The 19,696-nt window shown below is 40.9% G+C and overlaps 1 protein-coding gene across 1 annotated transcript; it reads left to right on the top strand.

Annotated features, from left to right (window-relative positions):
- The first annotated feature begins 8,761 nt into the window (after positions 1-8,761).
- On the top strand, positions 8,762-19,696 carry CHRNA6 (cholinergic receptor nicotinic alpha 6 subunit). The gene is made up of 6 exons (XM_066568921.1): positions 8,762-8,855; positions 11,140-11,279; positions 12,418-12,462; positions 14,097-14,206; positions 14,344-15,328; positions 18,285-19,696. Exons 1-6 carry the CDS (start codon positions 8,777-8,779, stop codon positions 18,405-18,407), a joined length of 1,482 nt encoding a protein of 493 aa, XP_066425018.1. The 5' UTR covers positions 8,762-8,776; the 3' UTR covers positions 18,408-19,696.

Consider the following 19,696-nt stretch of genomic DNA (forward strand, 5'->3'; position numbering starts at 1 on the left):
GGGTCCTCCTGACAAATTTCCAGTGAAGTCTGATGAAAAAGAGAAAAAAAGGCTTATTTTCAGATGAAATTATGATTGTGAATATGTCTCATTTTCCAGAAAGTATGTCTTAGTGGTTAGTGCATTGAAGCCCACATTTTCATATTCAGTTTTTGCTGACTCCCTTGATTGCTCAGTGCTTTGGCTGTTTCAGTCGTTCATGTGACCACTGAGCACCTCCTTTTCCTCCTTGCCTTGCCCCCTGTTCCAGTTTAGAAATTGACACCTCTGAAGATTGTCTGCCTGTCAGTGTGTTTGTGCAGAGCTCTTGCAAAGTAAATCTTTTTGACACTGGAACCTTTTTGCCACTGAAATTCAACTGCCTATGCATAACATGACTGCATCCTCATTTCCTCATTTCCCACTGGCATTAAGGAACTCCAGAAACCTTTAGTGATGGTTTGGGAAAACAGGCAGAGAGGGAAATACTGGATTCTCTCAGAATTTTTACTACTACTTTTGTTGTTCCAGAGTAGTGATATGGTCTTTAGGAGCAAAAATGGAATAAGCTAAGTTAGCAAGAGTAACATTCTCACCTACCACAAGGGATGGACATTGCTCACAAAACCAAGCACAGATAATCCCAAACAAGACTGTTTCTTCAAAATCTACAGGACACTAAGAATAAAAGCATCTCACAAACTCTGAAACAACCAGGAATACTTAAACTTCCAGCTCCAGTTCAGATTTTTTCCATTCATTTGCATTTAAAAAGGCAAGTTCCCAGACAAAATTTTGAGTAGGTCTTGAATATATTGAGCCCTTTTTGCCATGTGCAAGCATCTTTGCAGTGTCCATAAAATGTTGTCATATCCTGGGAAATGTTGGAGAGTAGGACATGAAGAATTTTTAAGAGAAACATTAATAGATAATTTCCAAAATAAGGAGTAAGGACTGAAGTCTTGAGAACTTTCAAAGCTCGCCAACCTCTTTTTGATATGTGTAGAAGCTGTGTCCTTCAACTTTTTCATCACCTGGGAAAATGTTTCAGATTTCAGGCCAAGGTACCATAGATATTTTCAATGGAATATTGATTAGTTTCATTACAGGGGAAATCTGAGAAGTGAATGGCAGAGTTTCTACAGACATGGATTATTTACCTCATATATTTACAAGTTCTCTCAAATTGCACCTTTTTTTTTTAATTGGATGGGGTGCTTGCTCTGAGCTCAACTTTCACATTACCAGAACTTTGCTAAGGCTTTCCTCCATTCCTCCAGCATCAGCAAAGTAAAGGGGTTTGCTTCATTATCCAACCTGACAAAACCTTTTCCCTTACCTAGCTTTTCCTAAGTTCTGTTCTCTGTCAGAAGTCTAGTGCCAGAGGAATGTCAAGTTGCCTGGTCTAGACATGGTGTGTTTCTGAGGTTTTTATCCCAGGTAGAATCTGACATTTAATTATATAAATGGATGCACTGTTCATCACCATGCAGTCAAACATCTGTTATTTCTGCTGCACTTGGATATGTTTGGGCTCAAATAATCCAGGAGATAAAGCTTGTATGAGAAGATTTATCCTTCATCTTCAAGCTGATGTTCTTTCTACTCCAGATTTTGGAGGAAAAATAGGACAGGTACTTAATTTATTTCCCACCTGATGGTTTTGTTCTCTATATATGTTGCTAATGGTTGAAGCAAGAAAAAACCTGTTCTTTATTTCACTCCCGCTTCCTGCTCAAACAATATTTTTTCGTCACACATTTTTCTGTCTACTCACTGACCTTTCCAAAAAGAAATTTTTAATGAATTTTAAAGAAAATTAAGTTTTTGCAAACTTGCTGTGAATCAAAAACTGCATTAAGGGAATAACTCAAATGAGATTTTTCCCATCTGAAGAAACAACAGACAGACTATGTATCTCATTCAGGAGAAGTTTCAGGGTTAGTCAGCACTTATATGGTAGTTCACTAATCACCATACATACATGTAGCTCCTACCTAGCTTCTACACATGATGCTTTGTACCCCTCAGGGATCTAAAAGTGAGCCAGAGGAGTGGTCGTGGCTGTTGAGATACTGGAAGTTTGGAGGGAAAAGATGCATACACAAAAAATAAGATTCCATCACTCCTCCAGCTCAAAGAGTAGCACATTTCCCTAATGCCAACTTTGTTCTTCTTTTTCAATTGTTGAGGATTTTTTTCCACTGATTAATTTAAAGTGTATTTCCACCCCACCTCTCCTTTTTTTCTTCTTTCCCCAGCCACCAAGTTCTCCATGAATTTTATTATTTCTTTGGAACACACCCACAAATCTCAGTGGGTGAAATCCACTATACCACAGCCTCAGAGTAGTTATTCAGCCAGCATATGACCACAGCCATGAATTGCTGGATCAACAAGAGCACTGTTGGATGTGTTCTGTTCACATGGTGCTTGAGTTACTTGCTTTTTCCAATGGTCTATTATTTCATGAATTTGTGAGGGCTAAAACTGGGCATTTGGATCTTAATCCCTTTGAGGCTAGGTGATTTCAGACATTCAGTCTGGAACTCTTTATTGCAGTCATATTCCCATCAGTTGCTAGCTCAATCTGGCCCTTTTGTTAAAGACCCCTACCCTTTCCACTCATCACACTCATTGCTATTGTATTTTCCCTAACAATACTGCTTCTATATCCATTATCCTTATTATAGGGAAAAGACATAAGGAGACCCCTACCCACAGTCACTGAATCCAACATTTTCAGTAAGTTACATCATAGCATCCCTTTGAGCATTCCCATTTACACTTCTGCTTGATTTGGTTTTTTCCCTACTAAAGATATGCTAAATTTCTCAGAAATAAAATGTTGGCTATACTAGCATCCCTGGAGGCAATGCATATATCAGGATAGAATTTGGTTGCTTCCATAAGATCCTATTCAAACTTGTGTGGTCTGCATGTTATTCCTAATAACTATCACAACTGTTTGCATAAAGCTAGAGATTTCTGCTGGCCTCTCTCTGTTATAGCTCTTTAGAGTTGCTTCAAAACATTTTGTGATTTCCATTTTGGGATTGAGGAGAAATGACATCCCTGGTGAGGAGCTCAAAAGAGGGTACAGAAATATCCAATGCACCCCCCCTATAAGAGTCAAAGTATGCTTGCAGCAAAGAAAGGTATTTACATAAGGGAAGTGTAGAAACATATATATTACATGTTCAAAACCTACTCCCATGAACTGTTGCTTTAGTAGAAAATTCTTAAAAAGCTGAACAGAGGTGATTGGTTTGATGTTTAGTTCCTTGAATTGGATCAGATTTTATCAGCCTATATATATATATAATCTCCATCGAGTTACAAGAAGAGTTGGTCCAAGCTGAAGGTCAGTGAAAGTAAAAAAAAAGTGATGCTGTTAGTTGAGTGGAAGGTGCTTTGGGGATGTTGCCATCAGTGACACTTCAGCTTGGATCTTTGTGCTGTACTCTGGTTACTGCATCTCCTTAGTGGACAGGATCATGAGAATTGGCATCTCCATTCATGTTCTTGGCTACTCAGTGCATATTGACTGCCTGACTTACTGACTGCCTAGTTCATAGCTGGGGCAGCAGGGGCAGACTCATAGAGGTGCTGTGGTTCAATCTCTTCAATACAAAAGAAAAATTAAGAAAGGACTTAATCACAAAGCAAGCTACTGAACTAAAGAAATCCTGTGCTAAGTTTTTGGAAATGCCCTAATCAACACAAGCTTCAAGGCCTCTTCCCACACATTATTTAAAATTTGACTGACCAAAAAAAAAAAAAAAAAAAAGGCTTTAGTGTAAAAGATCATGTCTGAAGCATGAGCACATTATTCTGCATACAGTACACATTTAAGCTCCATCTTCACTCATGCTTCACATCTCCTGCACACTGGAAGCCACTGGTCAGTGTCTGGTGGATCAGAGAGCAAACACTGTTGACATATGAGGTTCTAGAGCATGAGAGAAGCCAAAGGGCAGGACTAACACATGGGTGAGATCCAGGCCTTGCTGCAGGGGGTGTGAACATATTGCTCAGGGTGTAACACTTGCAGAATGGACTGTACTAACACTTTAGCAGAGGTTAGTGTCCTGGAAGGGCTTCTGTGACAGTCAAATGACTTCCAACAAGGCAGTGAAAGTTGGATTCCTAATATTCTTCTGATAAATGCTTTATTATTCTAATTTATTGTAGTAATACCAGAAGTTGAAACAAAACAGTGGATCCCAACAGCATGCAGGGCTTACACAGATTAATAGTAATCTTGTAGCTCTATGAGACTAGAGTTGTCACATATAGGGCAGGTACAACTGCTGTCAGTATTGCTTCTATGAAGCTGTAGGAAATTATGCTGTGTGAGGGAGGTGAGAGGTGGAACACAGACCAATAGCCCATCAGACAATCAATTGTCTATTGAAGTGGGGTAGAAGGGATGGGGCTGGGAGAATGCATTTCAGAAACAGCAGGAGTAACCAAGAAAAACAGCTGAGAAAGCATCTGAGTGATGTCAGATGGGAGAACAGAGAGAGCAATGATTTTCTCTGCCTTAGTAATAGATGTACGCTTATTAGTGAAGGATAGCTCTGACAACACAGAAGAATAGAATTCTGGTTTTCCCTCCAGCAGGTGTAAATCTTTGTGACCCTTTTTGCCCAAGTACTTGTGAAAAATGTCTCATGGGGAGTCCTACTTTGAGCCCAGTGCTTGCTGAGATCAAATACTTTCCTCAGAGGATTGTCACAGGTGGCCTCTACCTCCCTGCCTAATGTCTGCAAAGCCTTGAATGGTTGAAAAGTCTGCATTATTTCTATAGTCAACTATCTTAAAAGATCTGGAAATACCTTTTCATGGTATCCAAATGCCACAAATGAGAACAGAGCATTTTCAGGTAAAATATCAGCGTTCACATGCTGATGAATTGCCCATGCAGTACAGACATGGAAAAAACACTAGTCCATATAAACTTTTCAAGCTAAACAATTCCTTCATCACTCAGAACCTAAGAAGCTTAATGTTCCAGCCTTTAGAGATTGTCCTTCAATTGCCTGCTCAATTTTAGTACCTCCCTTTCTCAGAAATCTCCCCTCTGTGAGCTTTAGTGAGTTTCCTGTTTACCTTAATTTAGCTAATGCATAAGATATCCAAGGCTGATTACAGAACTGTCAGTCAGATGGCAGGACTTGACCGATTCTTTCATTATTCCATTACAGTTTCCTTCTGCTGGCATCCCTTTTTACTAGCAGTAGGTGTCCTGTGCCCAAGGAAGCAATGTGTGTGAATATGCAAAGAGGACCAAACCCTAGATGAGTTGGTTGAGTCCCTAATAGCTATCTGCTTGTGAAAGCAGTAAGTAGCAGAGTAGACTTAACATTAAATGGTGCTGAGATCCCACTCAGCTGTTTCAGGGGAGGTATCACAAATAAATGTATAGGTAGACCTGAGCAAGAAGCCAGTGAGAAGTGGCTCAGATCCCCACAGTGCTTCCAGAGCAGCAAAGGGTGAAAAGTGCCCCTAGTACAAACTAGGCTGTACTGTTTGTACCCTAGTACAAACTTGGCTGGTGGTCGTTAGCAGAGTTGACAGACTGTGAACTTCTCCACTGGATGCAGGGGCTTCTCAGCAGATGATCAGGACATGAGTATCTCATGATGGAAAACGCTTTTGTCACAGAGCTCTTTGTAACTGTCCTGTTGCAGGTTAATCCATTGCATTGGATTAACCAATCCTTACAAACAACTCAGATACAGCTCTCCAACAAAGGACTGCTTGGCTCTAGAGGAGGAAATCAGCCATTCAAATCTGAGCCTGACTCCAAATGGATCTGTCATTAGGATTGCAAATAGCACCAGGGAGCATGCCTTCAGCTCCTGGGTGCATAGGCAACCCTGCAAATGGGTCCTCTCATTCTTTTTTTCACTGTCAGTACCATGCAGCTTTTACAACATCAAGTTCCAGTTAAGTAGTGCATCTAGGTCCTAGAAACCTTTTTGTGCAGATTTTGTGCATCCCTGCAAGCTGCTTGTCCTCTTTTTCCTGAGCCATCATAACTGAAGAAACCAAAGATTTTTTTTTTTTTCTGAGTGAATATATGCTTGGGGGTAAAAGTACATGTGGAAGGACTAAATCAGCCTCTTCTTTCACACCTAGGGGGCAAAAGAAAAATGAAAGCTTGTATATATGCTTTCTGTTTCAGCTTGGCATTTTGACACCTCTTTTGGCCAGTTCATGTTAAATTAAATTAGGTACCTTCCCAAGCAGCAATGATTCACAACTTTTTGCTCTGCTTCCAGCTGCCATCCTTGTGCTGAGGCAGTGCATCAGCTGGTCTCTCTGCATTCTCCATCTGGATGCCTCATCGGCCTCTTCTCATGGCTGGGTTTGAACTTTGCCTTCCTCTTCAGCCTTTCCCAAAGGCAGCACCCACTCCAGCAGGGTGTCAGCAGCATAATCCCCCCTGGCATCTGCTCCCTGAATAACTGATATTGCCTCCAAATTCAGACTGCTTCCCCAGTCCCTTGCTCCCCCTAACAAAGCAGTTCTTTCCCTCAAGTGTGGCAGCAGGGATCATCTTTGCCAGTTGGCCTTGCACTAGTCTCCTCTCTGGAGGGGAAGCACACTCATTACCCTCACCTCTGAAGACTTTTCAGTGTGCAGACATGCATGTGCTGATCTGTTAACTTCTCCCACCTGATTCCCTGGCCTGTTACATTTTTGGAAAGAGCAAAAAGTTTGAAAATGTCAAAACATTTAAAGTTGGGGTGAATTTGTTTTCAAATTGTATCTATCTTACCATATGTCATCCTTCTAGAAGCACTGGACTTTAACAGGAGTGCATATGCCATGACTACAGCCAGCCACAGGCATCCTGTGATGCCACATGGCTGTGTAATTCTGTTAGCCACAGTGCACCACAGGCACATCAATTCAAGAAGAATCTATGAACTTCATTTGGTAAGGTGAGGAAACTGCAAGTTTATGAACCTGGACTATTAACCATTCTAATAAACATTGCAACTTGGGAAAATTTGGCATAAAGTAGAAATTTTTTGTGGCTTTTACTTTTTTCCTAGGAAAATGTTTGCAAAATGGAAACTTAAAAGACAAATCATCATGCTGAAACCCACTTTTTCATCTTAAAATTATTTGCAAGGAGAATTTTTATCTAACTTCAGCTTAGAGACGCCTCATAGCCATGCCTTGTGATCTACACTTACACTGTTGTTTTGAGAGGACAAAATTACTCACAGACATCCAAACACTCATAGTTTTGGTTTTTTGCTTTCTCATCTCTCTACAGAAGGCTCCCTCTCTCTAATGAGCTCTGGAGTAAGGCTGGTGCCTGTAATCTTTAAAGTTTTTCTTTTTCATCCCTCAAACTTTGTCATGGGCAGCCACTTCAGGGATCCACGTGGGTCCACTTCAGGGATCTTCTTTATTCAGTCAACTCATTCCTAAGCCTTTTTCTTCCAGACAGTCCTCTTTCCTGCTTTCTATCCATACTTCAACAATTTGTATAAATGACAAACCACTTTCTTATTCTGTACTGCAGCTTGGCCTCTGTATTTTTTAGTATGAAGGATATCTTTTTTTCATTTTCTAGCTCTTTTTTTCTTCTCTCTACACTTATACAACAATGTAAGTGCCTGAAAATGCAGCAGCATTTCTGTTTTGATCAAATCATTCATCCAGTCACTCGGACTTGATCATGCTGGATTGAGCACACATAAAGGAGATTCCCTGTCCGAGCTGCTTTCTGGGAGGCTGGATGGCACCTGTGGTGCCTTTCACCCTTCCTGAGAAACAGGACCCTCAGTTTCTCAGATCCTTTTCCTACAGATTCTTTTCAGGCATTCCTGTTGCAAGGACATGTGTAGTGAACACCTGAGGAGAGAACATGCATCAACCTCTAAAGGATTGTGAGATCAGGTTTTTTTTAACTTCTGTGATTAAGAGTAACACTCTGTTGCAGAGAACTTGGCCTGTAACAGCACCCGGTGGGTTTTTTTCTTTATTCTGCTCCTCCGTTTTCACACTAACATACTGGCACAGGAGGCTGCACACATGAGGAAATAAAAAAGTTAGAAGAATTGATGTTGTAAGCTGACTGGACTGTCAGGAATGATCTTAGCATGCTTAGTTGCTCCTGTCAGATGGCAATAACAAGTCTACTTGCCTTGGATTTATTCACTGAGAATGCTGTCAAGCAATTCTATCACTTGATGCTGTGTGTATTTCAAGGTTCGTATGGCTTCTGGTAGACATGTTAAAACCATGTAACATCCATTTCTATCACCTGAAGAATCAGTCCTCAGCTAAGAAAATGAAGCTGTTTCACCTCTGCGTATTGTGACGGACTCACTCAGGTGATCATCGGGCAATAGCTATAAAGCAGCTGCTTCAGCACGATGAGAATTCTTAACCCTTTGGTGTGGGGCTGAGTGAATGCTCCCCCTGCTCCATGATGGCTGTCCTGTGTCTTGCCTTGCCTCTCTCTCCTGCACTCTTGCACGTTCCCTGAGGCAGGGGTGCGGGTGACTGGAAATGTGAAGTCACCTGATAGGATGCTGCCTGACTCCCTTCGCTCTGCGCGGCATAAGCTCTCCTTGCCTAGTGGTAGTGAAAGCAACTCTGCAAGGCTTTGCTCTGCTCAGCAGGCTGCTGAGTTTGCTGCAGATGCAAAACAGAAATCCATCCTTCTACTGCCTACTTACCACCAGGAGGGTTATATGTCTCCTTGCCTCTTGTTCCTTCCCCCAAACCTCTGTTCTCAAAAGGAAGCTCTGTTCTGCTGCTAGCAATGCATCCTAAGACGTGGCTATGCTGGTGTTGCCCTGCTTTCTGCGTGTGGTCATTCATGTTCACATCCTTGATTAAAGGTAGGCTCTCTTTGATACCAGTTTCTAGAATATTCTCTAGTTACTGTCTCTGCTTCTGTTTTCTTGAACTAATTCAATGTAAAGCTTCCACCAGCTATTTCTAACCTGAAATCTTTAACACTTCAACAGTATTTGAAAAGAGCTAAAGCAATACTAGTTTTCCAATGTAAAACTGTTCATTTGTGTTTGATAACTAATGGAAGAACTATTTCTAGAAAACAATGGAAATGGATTAGGGTTCCTAGTAGTTTCATTTGATGCTTGAATTTGCAAGTGCTTAAATAATGCAGGCTATGGATGTGCATGGTCAGTACTCACACTTTCAAAAGTGAGAACTTTAACTATTGCTCACTATTGTTTTTGATCTGTGTTTTAAATATGCTGCAGTCATTTCTGTTCACAACTCTCATGGAGTTTAGTACGATTTTTGCATTTAGGACACATTTATTTTGAAACTCTCGCTTCTGCAGATGACCAAGATGTGCCTTGCTAAGACTGCTTGTCTTAGCAAGGCATAAGAAACTGTTTTAAAGCAGCACCATAGGGTAAAACCTAAATACTTGTCTGGTTTCATTACTTTATTTTAAAGCATGTATCTATTACAAAGCCAGTGGGAAAATTTCAAATGAAAGATGATTTTAGATGCATTTACTTTATGTTCCCACAGTAGTGTACTTCTAATCACAGCGCTATGGGTGGTGATGATGAAATCTGAAAAGAAAAATTTTAGTTCTTTTTTGAATTAAACAATACATGATATAAAAGAATCCAAACTTCATGACATATTCATGTGTCTTCTCTGAATGATGCGGAAAGGATGAAATAAAATATCAAGTTTTAAAATTTTTACTAGGATTTTCTTTCCATACATGTAAGTGACCAGTAGGCAGCATTTCATCTTGCAGTATGATAATCCCCTGCAATTTCAGGATGCTTTGTGATTTCACCTTAGAGGTGAAATCTCTTTTTCAAGAACAGGGGAAGGACAGTCTAATCATGAAAGTGCAGCATACTGAGACCAAGTGTCTCCCTGCAGGACATCTGCACATCCACAGGCCCTTGAAGGATAGGTAAATTGCAAATTTATGTGCCAGAGACCATGCTGCCTGGTACAAACCCCTTCTATGTTTAATATTTGCAATCATAAAGGCTTGTCATGGTTACTTGTCTGGTGTGTTCTAGTGCAATCTGGGACTAATGCAAAAAACTTATGACAATGAGTCCGAAAACAAATTTTTCCTCAGTTGTATCAGTAATATCTTTGGGATCATCATATAGCTTTGATAACACAGCTGTGCACAGCATGAGACAGAAATTCTAAATCTTGAGTTTATAAAATGTTTTCATTTATGTGCCAAATTACAGTAATGTAATAGCAAAGTTTTTCAAGAAAATTGTTCTTCTGAGCTGTTGTTGCCAGAGCAAATAAAATTTTATATTTTCCTTTAGAAATCAAAGTGTATAGCCTTTTACACTGTGAAAATAACTGTTTCAGGTTTAGACTATGTGTAACAGGTTAGGAGCATTCTTAACTCTGCAGTGAGTCAGCTCAGTGCCTGTCACATATCTTGCTTCTTCTAAGCCATCTGGTCTGTTCTTCATTAATGAGGGGTTACAGCTGTGATCTGCTTGTTCCCAAAGAACAGTTCTGTATTACATAGGTGCATGCTATTCTATAAGAAATGTTAATATTTCCACTTTTTTCTTGTTCTTAGAACTTAATAAATGAACTTTCTGCAAAGAAAAATTGTGCTATCTAAAGAGTGGAAATATCAATTGTGAGGATAAAATTCAGTCATGTTTAAGATTAGGAGGCATCATTGTAGTCCTCTAATCACCTGATAGAGATTTTGATACAGTAGTTGCAGCCTCAAGCTTTTAATTTCTAAGTAGGTATGCTTTTCATGAACACCCTGTTTTACTGGGGAGATTCACAAAGATTAAATCTGTCACATTTCTACTTCTTATATTTCACACCACCTTACTTTGGTATGATACCAAGGTGGGCCAAATGGAGGCTCATAGGCCAAATCCAGCTTAGGAGACAAAACCACCGAAGCCATTACCTTACTATTTGAGGAAACAAGGAGTAGCCAACATTCTGCAGGAGGATGCTTTCAACTGACGCCATACTGGCAACCTCTCTTCTCTATGCTCTGGTAGCTTTAAACATGGTCACAAGCACAAGGTCCAGAAATATAGCACAGACTAGTATGTTATCCAGCACCTTCTTCCCCCTTTGTCTTCTCTCTGGCTTAGCTGTTCTTTGTCTTTCCCAATACAGATACCACAGCCTGCGAATCAGAGGAACGGTTATTTCACAAACTCTTCTCCCAGTACAACCAGTTCATTAGGCCGGTGGAAAATGTGTCTGATCCTGTCACGGTGTATTTTGAACTGGCCATCACCCAGCTTACAAATGTGGTAAGACTCACTACACAATACTGCTGAGCTTTGGGGATTGTTGTAAACACATGCAAATTGCTGAAGCAGGAGATGTAATTGTGATGGCTGCACATACCTACAACTCTCCTAGCTTTCATTTCATGTGTTTCTACATGCACCTGCTGAAACCTTTGCTGTTCTTTTAGTCAGATGAGTTGTTCCAGTTGCTTGAAGAAGTGGTTTGACTGACACAGATTCATTTCCTTACTTCTATAGAATCAAACCCCTCTGCTTCAGGTAGCAGCCTCCAGAGCCCAGGGCAGAAGCACTAAATGTTCAAGCCCAGGCTAGCCCTCTTCACAGGGCTAGCCCACTCCAGAGACACCTAGTGTGTCCACGTTCTGTGTAGCATGTGACCAATTCTGCTTTGGGACTACTGTCATTTCCCAGTAGTCCTGAGGGGAAAAATCTTCTCCTTTTTTTCAATCTATGTGTTTTCAAAATGATGTAAGGGAAAAATGTGGAAAGTGGAAGAAAGCATGGAGGTGGGGATGAATGTTGCATGTTTTGGAATGCAAATGGCTGTGGGGCAAACATACTGGGCAGGACAGAGCCAGTGTGGAAGAAACAAAACATCACCTTTCTGATTTGTGACTGATTGGCAATTGCAATAAGTGACTGTAAAAAGAAGGTTTCTGTATGGCAGCTACCTAATTTAGTGCTAGTCAAGTGTATCTGCTCTAGAGGTTTGCATAGAAATTCAAAATGCTGTGATACAAATGTCATTTTCCTTGAATCTCAACCAATTCTGTACTGTGTAATCAGAGTTTTTTAAACACTGAATCCAACAAAATACACAGCCACAAGAAGAATCTCATTCTTTTGGTACAGGTCAGAGCAATTCCAGGTTGTGTGCTCTCCAGATACTCAAATGTCTGGCAAAACAGTGCAGCTTTCTGTATACCTGATATTTATGGAGCACGATTTTTCAGTAAAGTTTTATTCATTTTTCAGTAGGGTTGCACACAACAATGTACAATGTGTAAACCTCTTGAAAGATGCTAGAAAAAATCTGCTATCAGTGAAATTAATGTGAAATTCTATTTTCCAGTTTTATGGGCTAAGGTTTTGGCCATCTCAGGATACTAAAACTGTTTATGCCTGTGTTTCTTTATAGGATGAAGTCAATCAGATTATGGAAACAAATTTGTGGCTAAGACACGTAAGTGACTGTGTTGCATTTCTCATGCATTTTGCATCGAAATGATTAAATGTGTGTTACTTGTAACTCACATCTATACGATAGTATAGTTTTTGTTTTGTAACAAGGATTTTAAAAAAATAATGAGAAGCTCCACAATTGAAAAAGTAATTTCTTCATTCTTTGTACCTAGAAGTTACATCTTCTTTCTTTCCGGTGAGATATATTCTTCTCCAACTTCATGATGATTGGTTTTTCTGGAAAATCGAGCTGGATGTACTCCTTAAAGAGTGATTAAATATGCCACTCTAGGTCATCCCCATCAAAATATTTATTAGAAAAAGGAACATGCCTCCATTGTTCCTGATAGCTTTGAGTATTTTAACATAGATAAGTACTGGAATTAAATACCAATATAGCCAGATGGAACATGCCTGGGCTCGTCTGGCCCTTGCTGCTTGACCAAAGGCGGCACTGTGGTGGTTTCACCTCAGAGATGCCTTTGGCTGGCTGGATGCTGCAGCTCGGTGCTTGGGACAAGTCCAGGCATGCAGGAGCTCAGGTTTATCTCTGGTGGAAAGGCTTCAGGCGAGGTGAAGGAAAGGAATCAAGTTCTGCTGGAGGGTTTCCATCCAGAGCTTTATTCCTGGCACACAGGCCTCTGAATGCAGCAACAGCTCCAACAGAACAGCGAACCGCGTGGTTGTTGTGTCTTTTAACCCCAGGGAGAGGGGGAGGGAAGGGGTAGGGGTCCCACCAACCAGGTAAGGGGGGGAAGTCTCAGGGGACAAATGACACCTGGATGGCCCAAAGTCCCCAGGGCTGAGAGGCATCTTTTGAACTTTGCCAATCACACAACACCCTTGCTGGAATGCAAGATTGGCGGACAGCGCTCAGAAGGGGGCAGGGGAGGGGAAGGGAGAGGTGATTGCCCTCTCACCTGGGAAAGGAACCGGGATAAGTGAGACAGGCTATGACATCACACCACAACAGATAAGGATCCTTAGGGATAAGGATCCTAAACTGCTGAGAAAATATAGCTAACTTGCACCATTGTTTTCAGGCACTGGTTATGGTCCATGCAGAGTTTTCTGTAAAACAATAGGTGAGAGACCATGGAGCATGGCCCCATGATAGGGCAATAGGCAGCAATGCAGGAGAGCTGCTGTGCATCCCTCACTGCCCTGACCTGGTATGTCAGTACTCCTGTGGAACCAATACTGTCTTCTGGCAGCAGCTGCCTGTTCGCGAGCAGGTGGACCAAACATGGGGGTGCTGGTCTCCTCTGGTGCTGTCCTCCTCTCACCTGTGGGGTGCTGCAGCAAGGTCCCTATTTTCTCTTGGCAGTGGGGAGGTAACCTTTCACAGACAAGGCTCTCTACTGATGTCCCACAACAGAGGAGAGATCTCAGCATGGCAGCAGTTCATAGTAATTGGCACCCCATCCCATCACAGAGAAGAGAGTAGCAATCAAGAGAGCAGTATTCACACATGTCTAGTGTTTCTCCAGGTCATGGCCTTCCTCTCTTTTGGACCACTGTCCCCTTTTCCACATGCTACATTTCATTACAGTGTGTCATTTTACAGGAAGATCTGAGAAACAGATATTTGTTGATAATTTAAAGTTTTATAATCCTTGTCCATTCTTCTTTCAGATTTGGAATGACTACAAACTGCGATGGGATCCCAGACAATATGATGGCATCGAATTTGTTCGGGTACCAGCAGATAAAATTTGGAAACCAGATATTGTCTTGTATAATAAGTACGATGATTCATTTTACCCATTTTATTGACTCATTTGAATCTCTCAAAAATATCCCCTTGCAGCTCCTATAAAAACACCCATTACATTTTATTTTCATGGTAATTTTTTTGGTTTTGCCTCATTTGTCTTTCCAGTGCTGTGGGAGATTTTCAAGTTGAAGGCAAGACCAAAGCCCTCCTTCGCTATGATGGAATGATCACCTGGACCCCACCAGCTATTTTTAAAAGCTCCTGTCCTATGGATATTACTTTCTTCCCATTTGATCATCAGAACTGTTCACTCAAATTTGGCTCATGGACCTATGACAAAGCCAAAATTGATCTTCTGATCATTGGATCCAAAGTAGATATGAATGACTTTTGGGAAAATAGTGAATGGGAAATAGTTGATGCTTCTGGCTACAAACATGATATCAAATATAACTGCTGTGAAGAGATCTACACAGACATAACATATTCTTTTTATATTCGAAGATTGCCAATGTTCTACACCATAAATCTGATCATTCCCTGTCTTTTCATCTCATTCCTGACTGTGTTAGTTTTTTACCTGCCATCTGACTGTGGTGAGAAGGTTAATCTTTGCATCTCAGTGCTTCTTTCTTTGACTGTATTTTTACTGGTGATCACAGAAACAATCCCATCCACCTCTTTAGTAATTCCCCTAGTTGGTGAATATTTACTCTTCACAATGATATTTGTGACTCTGTCAATTGTCATCACAGTGTTTGTCCTCAATATACATTACAGGACCCCAATGACACACACAATGCCCAAATGGGTAAAAACCGTCTTTCTTCGCCTGCTCCCCAAAGTCCTGTTGATGCAGAGGCCACTAGAACAGGAGAAAAAAAACACCTCCAGAAAAACCAAGAAAGGATCAGACAGTAAGTTGGTCAAGTCAAAGCACAGCAAACACAAAGACACCAAATTGCACAAGGAGCAGCGGTGCAGTCACTGTGATCAGGCAACTGAACTCCGTACCACCAAAAGACAGCTGAGCCATCAGTCTCTGAGATGGATGGCAGAGCACATGGAGTACTCTCCAGAGGTGAAGGATGTCATCAGCAACGTCCAGTTCATCGCAGAGAACATGAGATCTCAAAATGAAACCAAAGAGGTAAGGGAGATAACCATCCCTTTAGGGCTGGTTTTGTTTCTATTGAAATCAATGGTGATGATAAGGTGGAGTGCCTGTGTGTAAAGATCAGGGGCTAGGTCAGCAGGGCACTTGTCCTGGTAGGAGTCTGTTACAGACCACCTAGGCAGGATGAACAGGTAGATGATGTATTCTACAGGAGGCTAGAGGAAGTGTCATGATCACCAACCCTTGTTTTCCTGAGGGACTTCCGCTTGCCAGGAAGCTGCTGGAAGGATAACACAGCAGAGAAGAATCAATCTAGGAGGTTCCTGAAGTGTGTGGAAGATAATTGCCTGACACAGGAAGCAAGCCAACCAGGGAAGGTGCCCCATTGGACTCATTGTTTGTGAACAGAGAAGGCCTAGTGGGAGATGTGACAGTTGGAGGCCACGGGCACAGCAACCACAGAATGATAGAGTTTTCATTTTGGGGTTTAGTTGTGAGGGGTGCCAGCAGAACTGGATCTCCAGCAGCTAGACTTTGGCCTGTTTAGAAATTGATTTCTAGAGTCCCTTTGGAGTGAGTCCTGAAGGTCAAAGGAGTCCAGAAAGGCTGGGCATGGTCTAAAAAGGAAATCCTTAAGGTATAGAAGCAGTAGGACAAGTTGCTGGGGAAGAAGACCATCTAATGGGTTGTTTGTGTGAGGTCATGAATTTTTTTCTTATTTGGGATTACTATCATAGAAAATGGTGCACATTGGAATTTAAGGGTTTCTGGGGCCATATCCTCCTGTGTAAACACAAACTAAAAGAAGCTGCAAAAGGATTTTCTGACACCAGGAACTCATAAGGAGCAGAAGTTCTCTGACACTTCAAGATATTTATAAAAGTGTTTAGAAACTAATGCAATATATATCTTTGATCTGTCATGGAAGTTTTGCTTATGGTTTTGAATTTTTAGATGCTCTATGATGGTAAAATCCATCTTAAAGCTAAGTACTGCTGTATTTATATGGAAAATCACAACAACTTTATAAGGGAAATGTTGGTATGCATTATTTCTATCAGAATATTTTGTTGAAATTCATACAACTTCAGTAAAACCTAAAGATGACCTTTATTCCCCCCTTTCTTTATGCCCTGCAGAAGACGTTTCATCTGAAAGCAAAATCTATACATTTCTGAATAAAGGACTAGAGTTAAGCCAGTGACTGAATTCATAGAGTGAGAATGTAGCACATGCCAGTCTGAAGCAAAAGACAGGAGGAATCTTTTACCATAGAGGAGGATGAGGATTGAGCTGAGCCCTGCTTAGTACCTATGGCCTTAGTGCTTTGCTTAACTCACACCCTGCTTTCATTATCACACCAGCCCTGCTTTCATTATCACACCAGCTGCACAAAACATATCCATGTACTGATTCAGCTACTTTCTCTGATGGTCTCCCAAAAAGAAGTTTTCCATGCAGTCATCCAAATAACTTACTGTCTTGATTATACAGCTCAAGGGAAATCTTCTTTTGCTAGTTTTGCTGATTTCTATTTTGCAAATCTCTCCTGCCTCATGAAATTTTATTCTTAGTCCCGTGTGTTCATGAGCAGCTTCGTATCTTACCTTTCAGAACATATTAGAGATGGGAAGCATAATTTTTCATTTACAAAAAATCTCCTTTTCAGGGAAAAATCAGGATTTGTTCTCAGGCAAGCACTGAGAAAAAATTATTCTGGAGGCTGCTTCTGCTTCAGCCAGATATACAAATGGGTGGTGTTATGTACTAGTCCTAAATAAATCAAAGCCCTTTAAAAATTGCAGAAACATTTATAGCTGTTGGAGTTCTTCCTGAGTGCTCTTTCATGCGAAGTGCAGCTTCCATGTCTGATTTTCAGAAGTCCTCCAAGGTTCTTCCCTGGCTACCAGCATGTTTCTATTCATGGTCATGTTACTATCATGGCCAACTTCTTTTTCATAACATCCCTAACACTCAACCCAACACTAATGACTATCATAGCTGTCCTCTCAGTAGCCCTGGGAGGTTGGATAGGATTAAACTAAATACAAACTTGAAAAGTCTTACCTTATTTATCTGTTTCTCACCTTGGCTGAATTGCCATTATCAGATTCTACAACTTCAAACTTACCCTACTTAAATTTTACTTATACTCTCCAATACCTGCTGCTGTATTCCTTACCCTCAACATGATCAAAATCCTAAAGCCAGTATTTTCTTGGAGGCAAATATAATAAAATTGGAAAAACAAGTGGAAGATCCCTCAGCAGGGAGATCTTAACTAGTCACTAGTTTATATGTGTGAATGTTCTTCTGATGCAGTGTTTCTTGTGCAGTACAAGTTCAAAGGTACAGTTTAAAGGACAGGAACTTCATTGAATGTGGTTCTAAGATCTGTCTCTCAGCCATGCAAAATTCGTTCTGTCCTGCTTAGCACACGACACTGCAGTTTGCTGGAACCCTTGCTTTACCATAGTCCATGTGTCCACGTGTCCAGTTTCCAGAAATCAGTGGGGCTTGATTGGTGAGACAGTGTTTCAAAGCAGACCAGAATAGCAAACTGCATCTTGTGTAGGCTGTCAGGATAAATCCTTCAACAGGGTTTAGTGATGTGCAGCTGTGGCGGCTGTGCCTGCTGTTAAACCATCCCACTCTGCACCACCACATGATCAGATCCTGTTTGTTAATATCAGCACCACAGCCATGGATTAGCTGCCCTCAGACTCGAATATTTAGAACAATTCAGCAGACTAGCAGACAGTGTTGTATGTTCTCAGCCAAAAGTGGTAAAATACCATTAGAAAATCAGCTCCCTCTGAAGAGAGTGAAAACTGAGCAACTATAAGCATGACAAGCACATTCCTGACTTGCATGTGTGTTCTTCCTTACATTCAAAAGCACAGAGGGCATTTCTACTGCATAATGTCAACTCACAATTGTATGTAACATTACATGTATTTTATCCTTCTCTTTTTTTATTCTCTTGCAGGTGGAAGATGATTGGAAATATGTAGCTATGGTGATAGACAGAGTATTTCTCTGGGTATTTATAATCCTGTGTGTGTTTGGGACTGTAGGGCTCTTTATCCAGCCACTAATAGCAGAAACATAACTCAATCCATTGCTTTTTGTCCACTTTTGCTCTTGTTTCATTTTCGGTTCATAGAAATTTGCCTTCTATTTCTCTCCTCTAACATCATGCCTCTGCTCACCACCTCGTCAGCACCCAGCCACAGAAGGTCCCAGAACAATAAAGTATGTGTTTACATTTATGTTTGAAATCAGACAGATCTTAAGCATTTAATAATATTTGAAGACAAATGGACCTAAAGTTAGAATGTGGTTACCGTGTGAGGCATACACATTTGAAAACTTCATGCTTCTAAAATCTTTTTAAATTAGTTTGATCTGCCACTTACTTTTCCATTTAAGGGCACCAAAAGGGGACCAAAGTCCTCTTTACTTCCTGATAGTAAGTACCAAGACCTTGATAAGCTTCAGTAGGATTTCTAAGCCACATATCTCACCAGGTTAACAGTGGTCCTAGTCCACAGGTTCTGCTCTGAAAACTCTTGCTTGCTCAGGGACATAAACCCAACAGAGAAGGGTTTGTTCCTGACTAGATACTTGCCATAGACAGAATTGGTTTGACAGCACTGGATTGATCTGAGGTTTTGTGTTTTTAATGCCAAAGACCAACCTAAATTATGCATATCCCAGCAGGAGAAGGATGGATACCATGAATCCTCTGCAAAGCTGAGCACCCTGTTTCAAACAGCTGTGCAGCAGTGTTCTGCTTCCTGACTCCTCATGGGTCTGTGCTGTGTGTGCAAACCTGAAATTTAGGGCCAAGTCCTTTGGGGCTGAGGTTGCTGATTGGTAACCAAGTCTCAATCCTAGTGTGCTTCCTCCTGAAACACTTCATAGATGTGTTCCTGATGTGGTTTCTATAAAATGTGGGTGGTTTACTCTTGAGTCCCTCATTTGTTTATATTCCTGTAAGTTTTGTGGTGAAAGGTTATTCTTTAAAAGGCACCACTACAATTAAACCAAATGGCTCCAAGAATACAAAGCCCTTGTCTCTTACAAGAACCTCTAAATTTAACTGTACAGTGTCAATGCAGTGCTTTCAGTGTCTGACATGCATCAGTCTCTGCCCTGAACATCACCAATCCTTGGAAAGTAAGACTCCCTGTTTCTGAAGTCACTGGCTGGCCTTTTCCTCTTTTATGATGTTTCATAATAAAGAGAATAGGAATGAATTAGTGTATATGTTAAAGGCAGAATGACAAGAATATAACAGTCTTAATTCACCCAGTCATGATTGTAGAAGAACAAGTAGAAGAAACTATTATTTTCTGTAATCTGCCTGAATGTTGTTCAATTATGTAGCAACTGACA

This window comes from Molothrus aeneus, chromosome Z (assembly GCF_037042795.1).
Source record: "Molothrus aeneus isolate 106 chromosome Z, BPBGC_Maene_1.0, whole genome shotgun sequence".
Taxonomy (NCBI): domain Eukaryota; kingdom Metazoa; phylum Chordata; class Aves; order Passeriformes; family Icteridae; genus Molothrus; species Molothrus aeneus.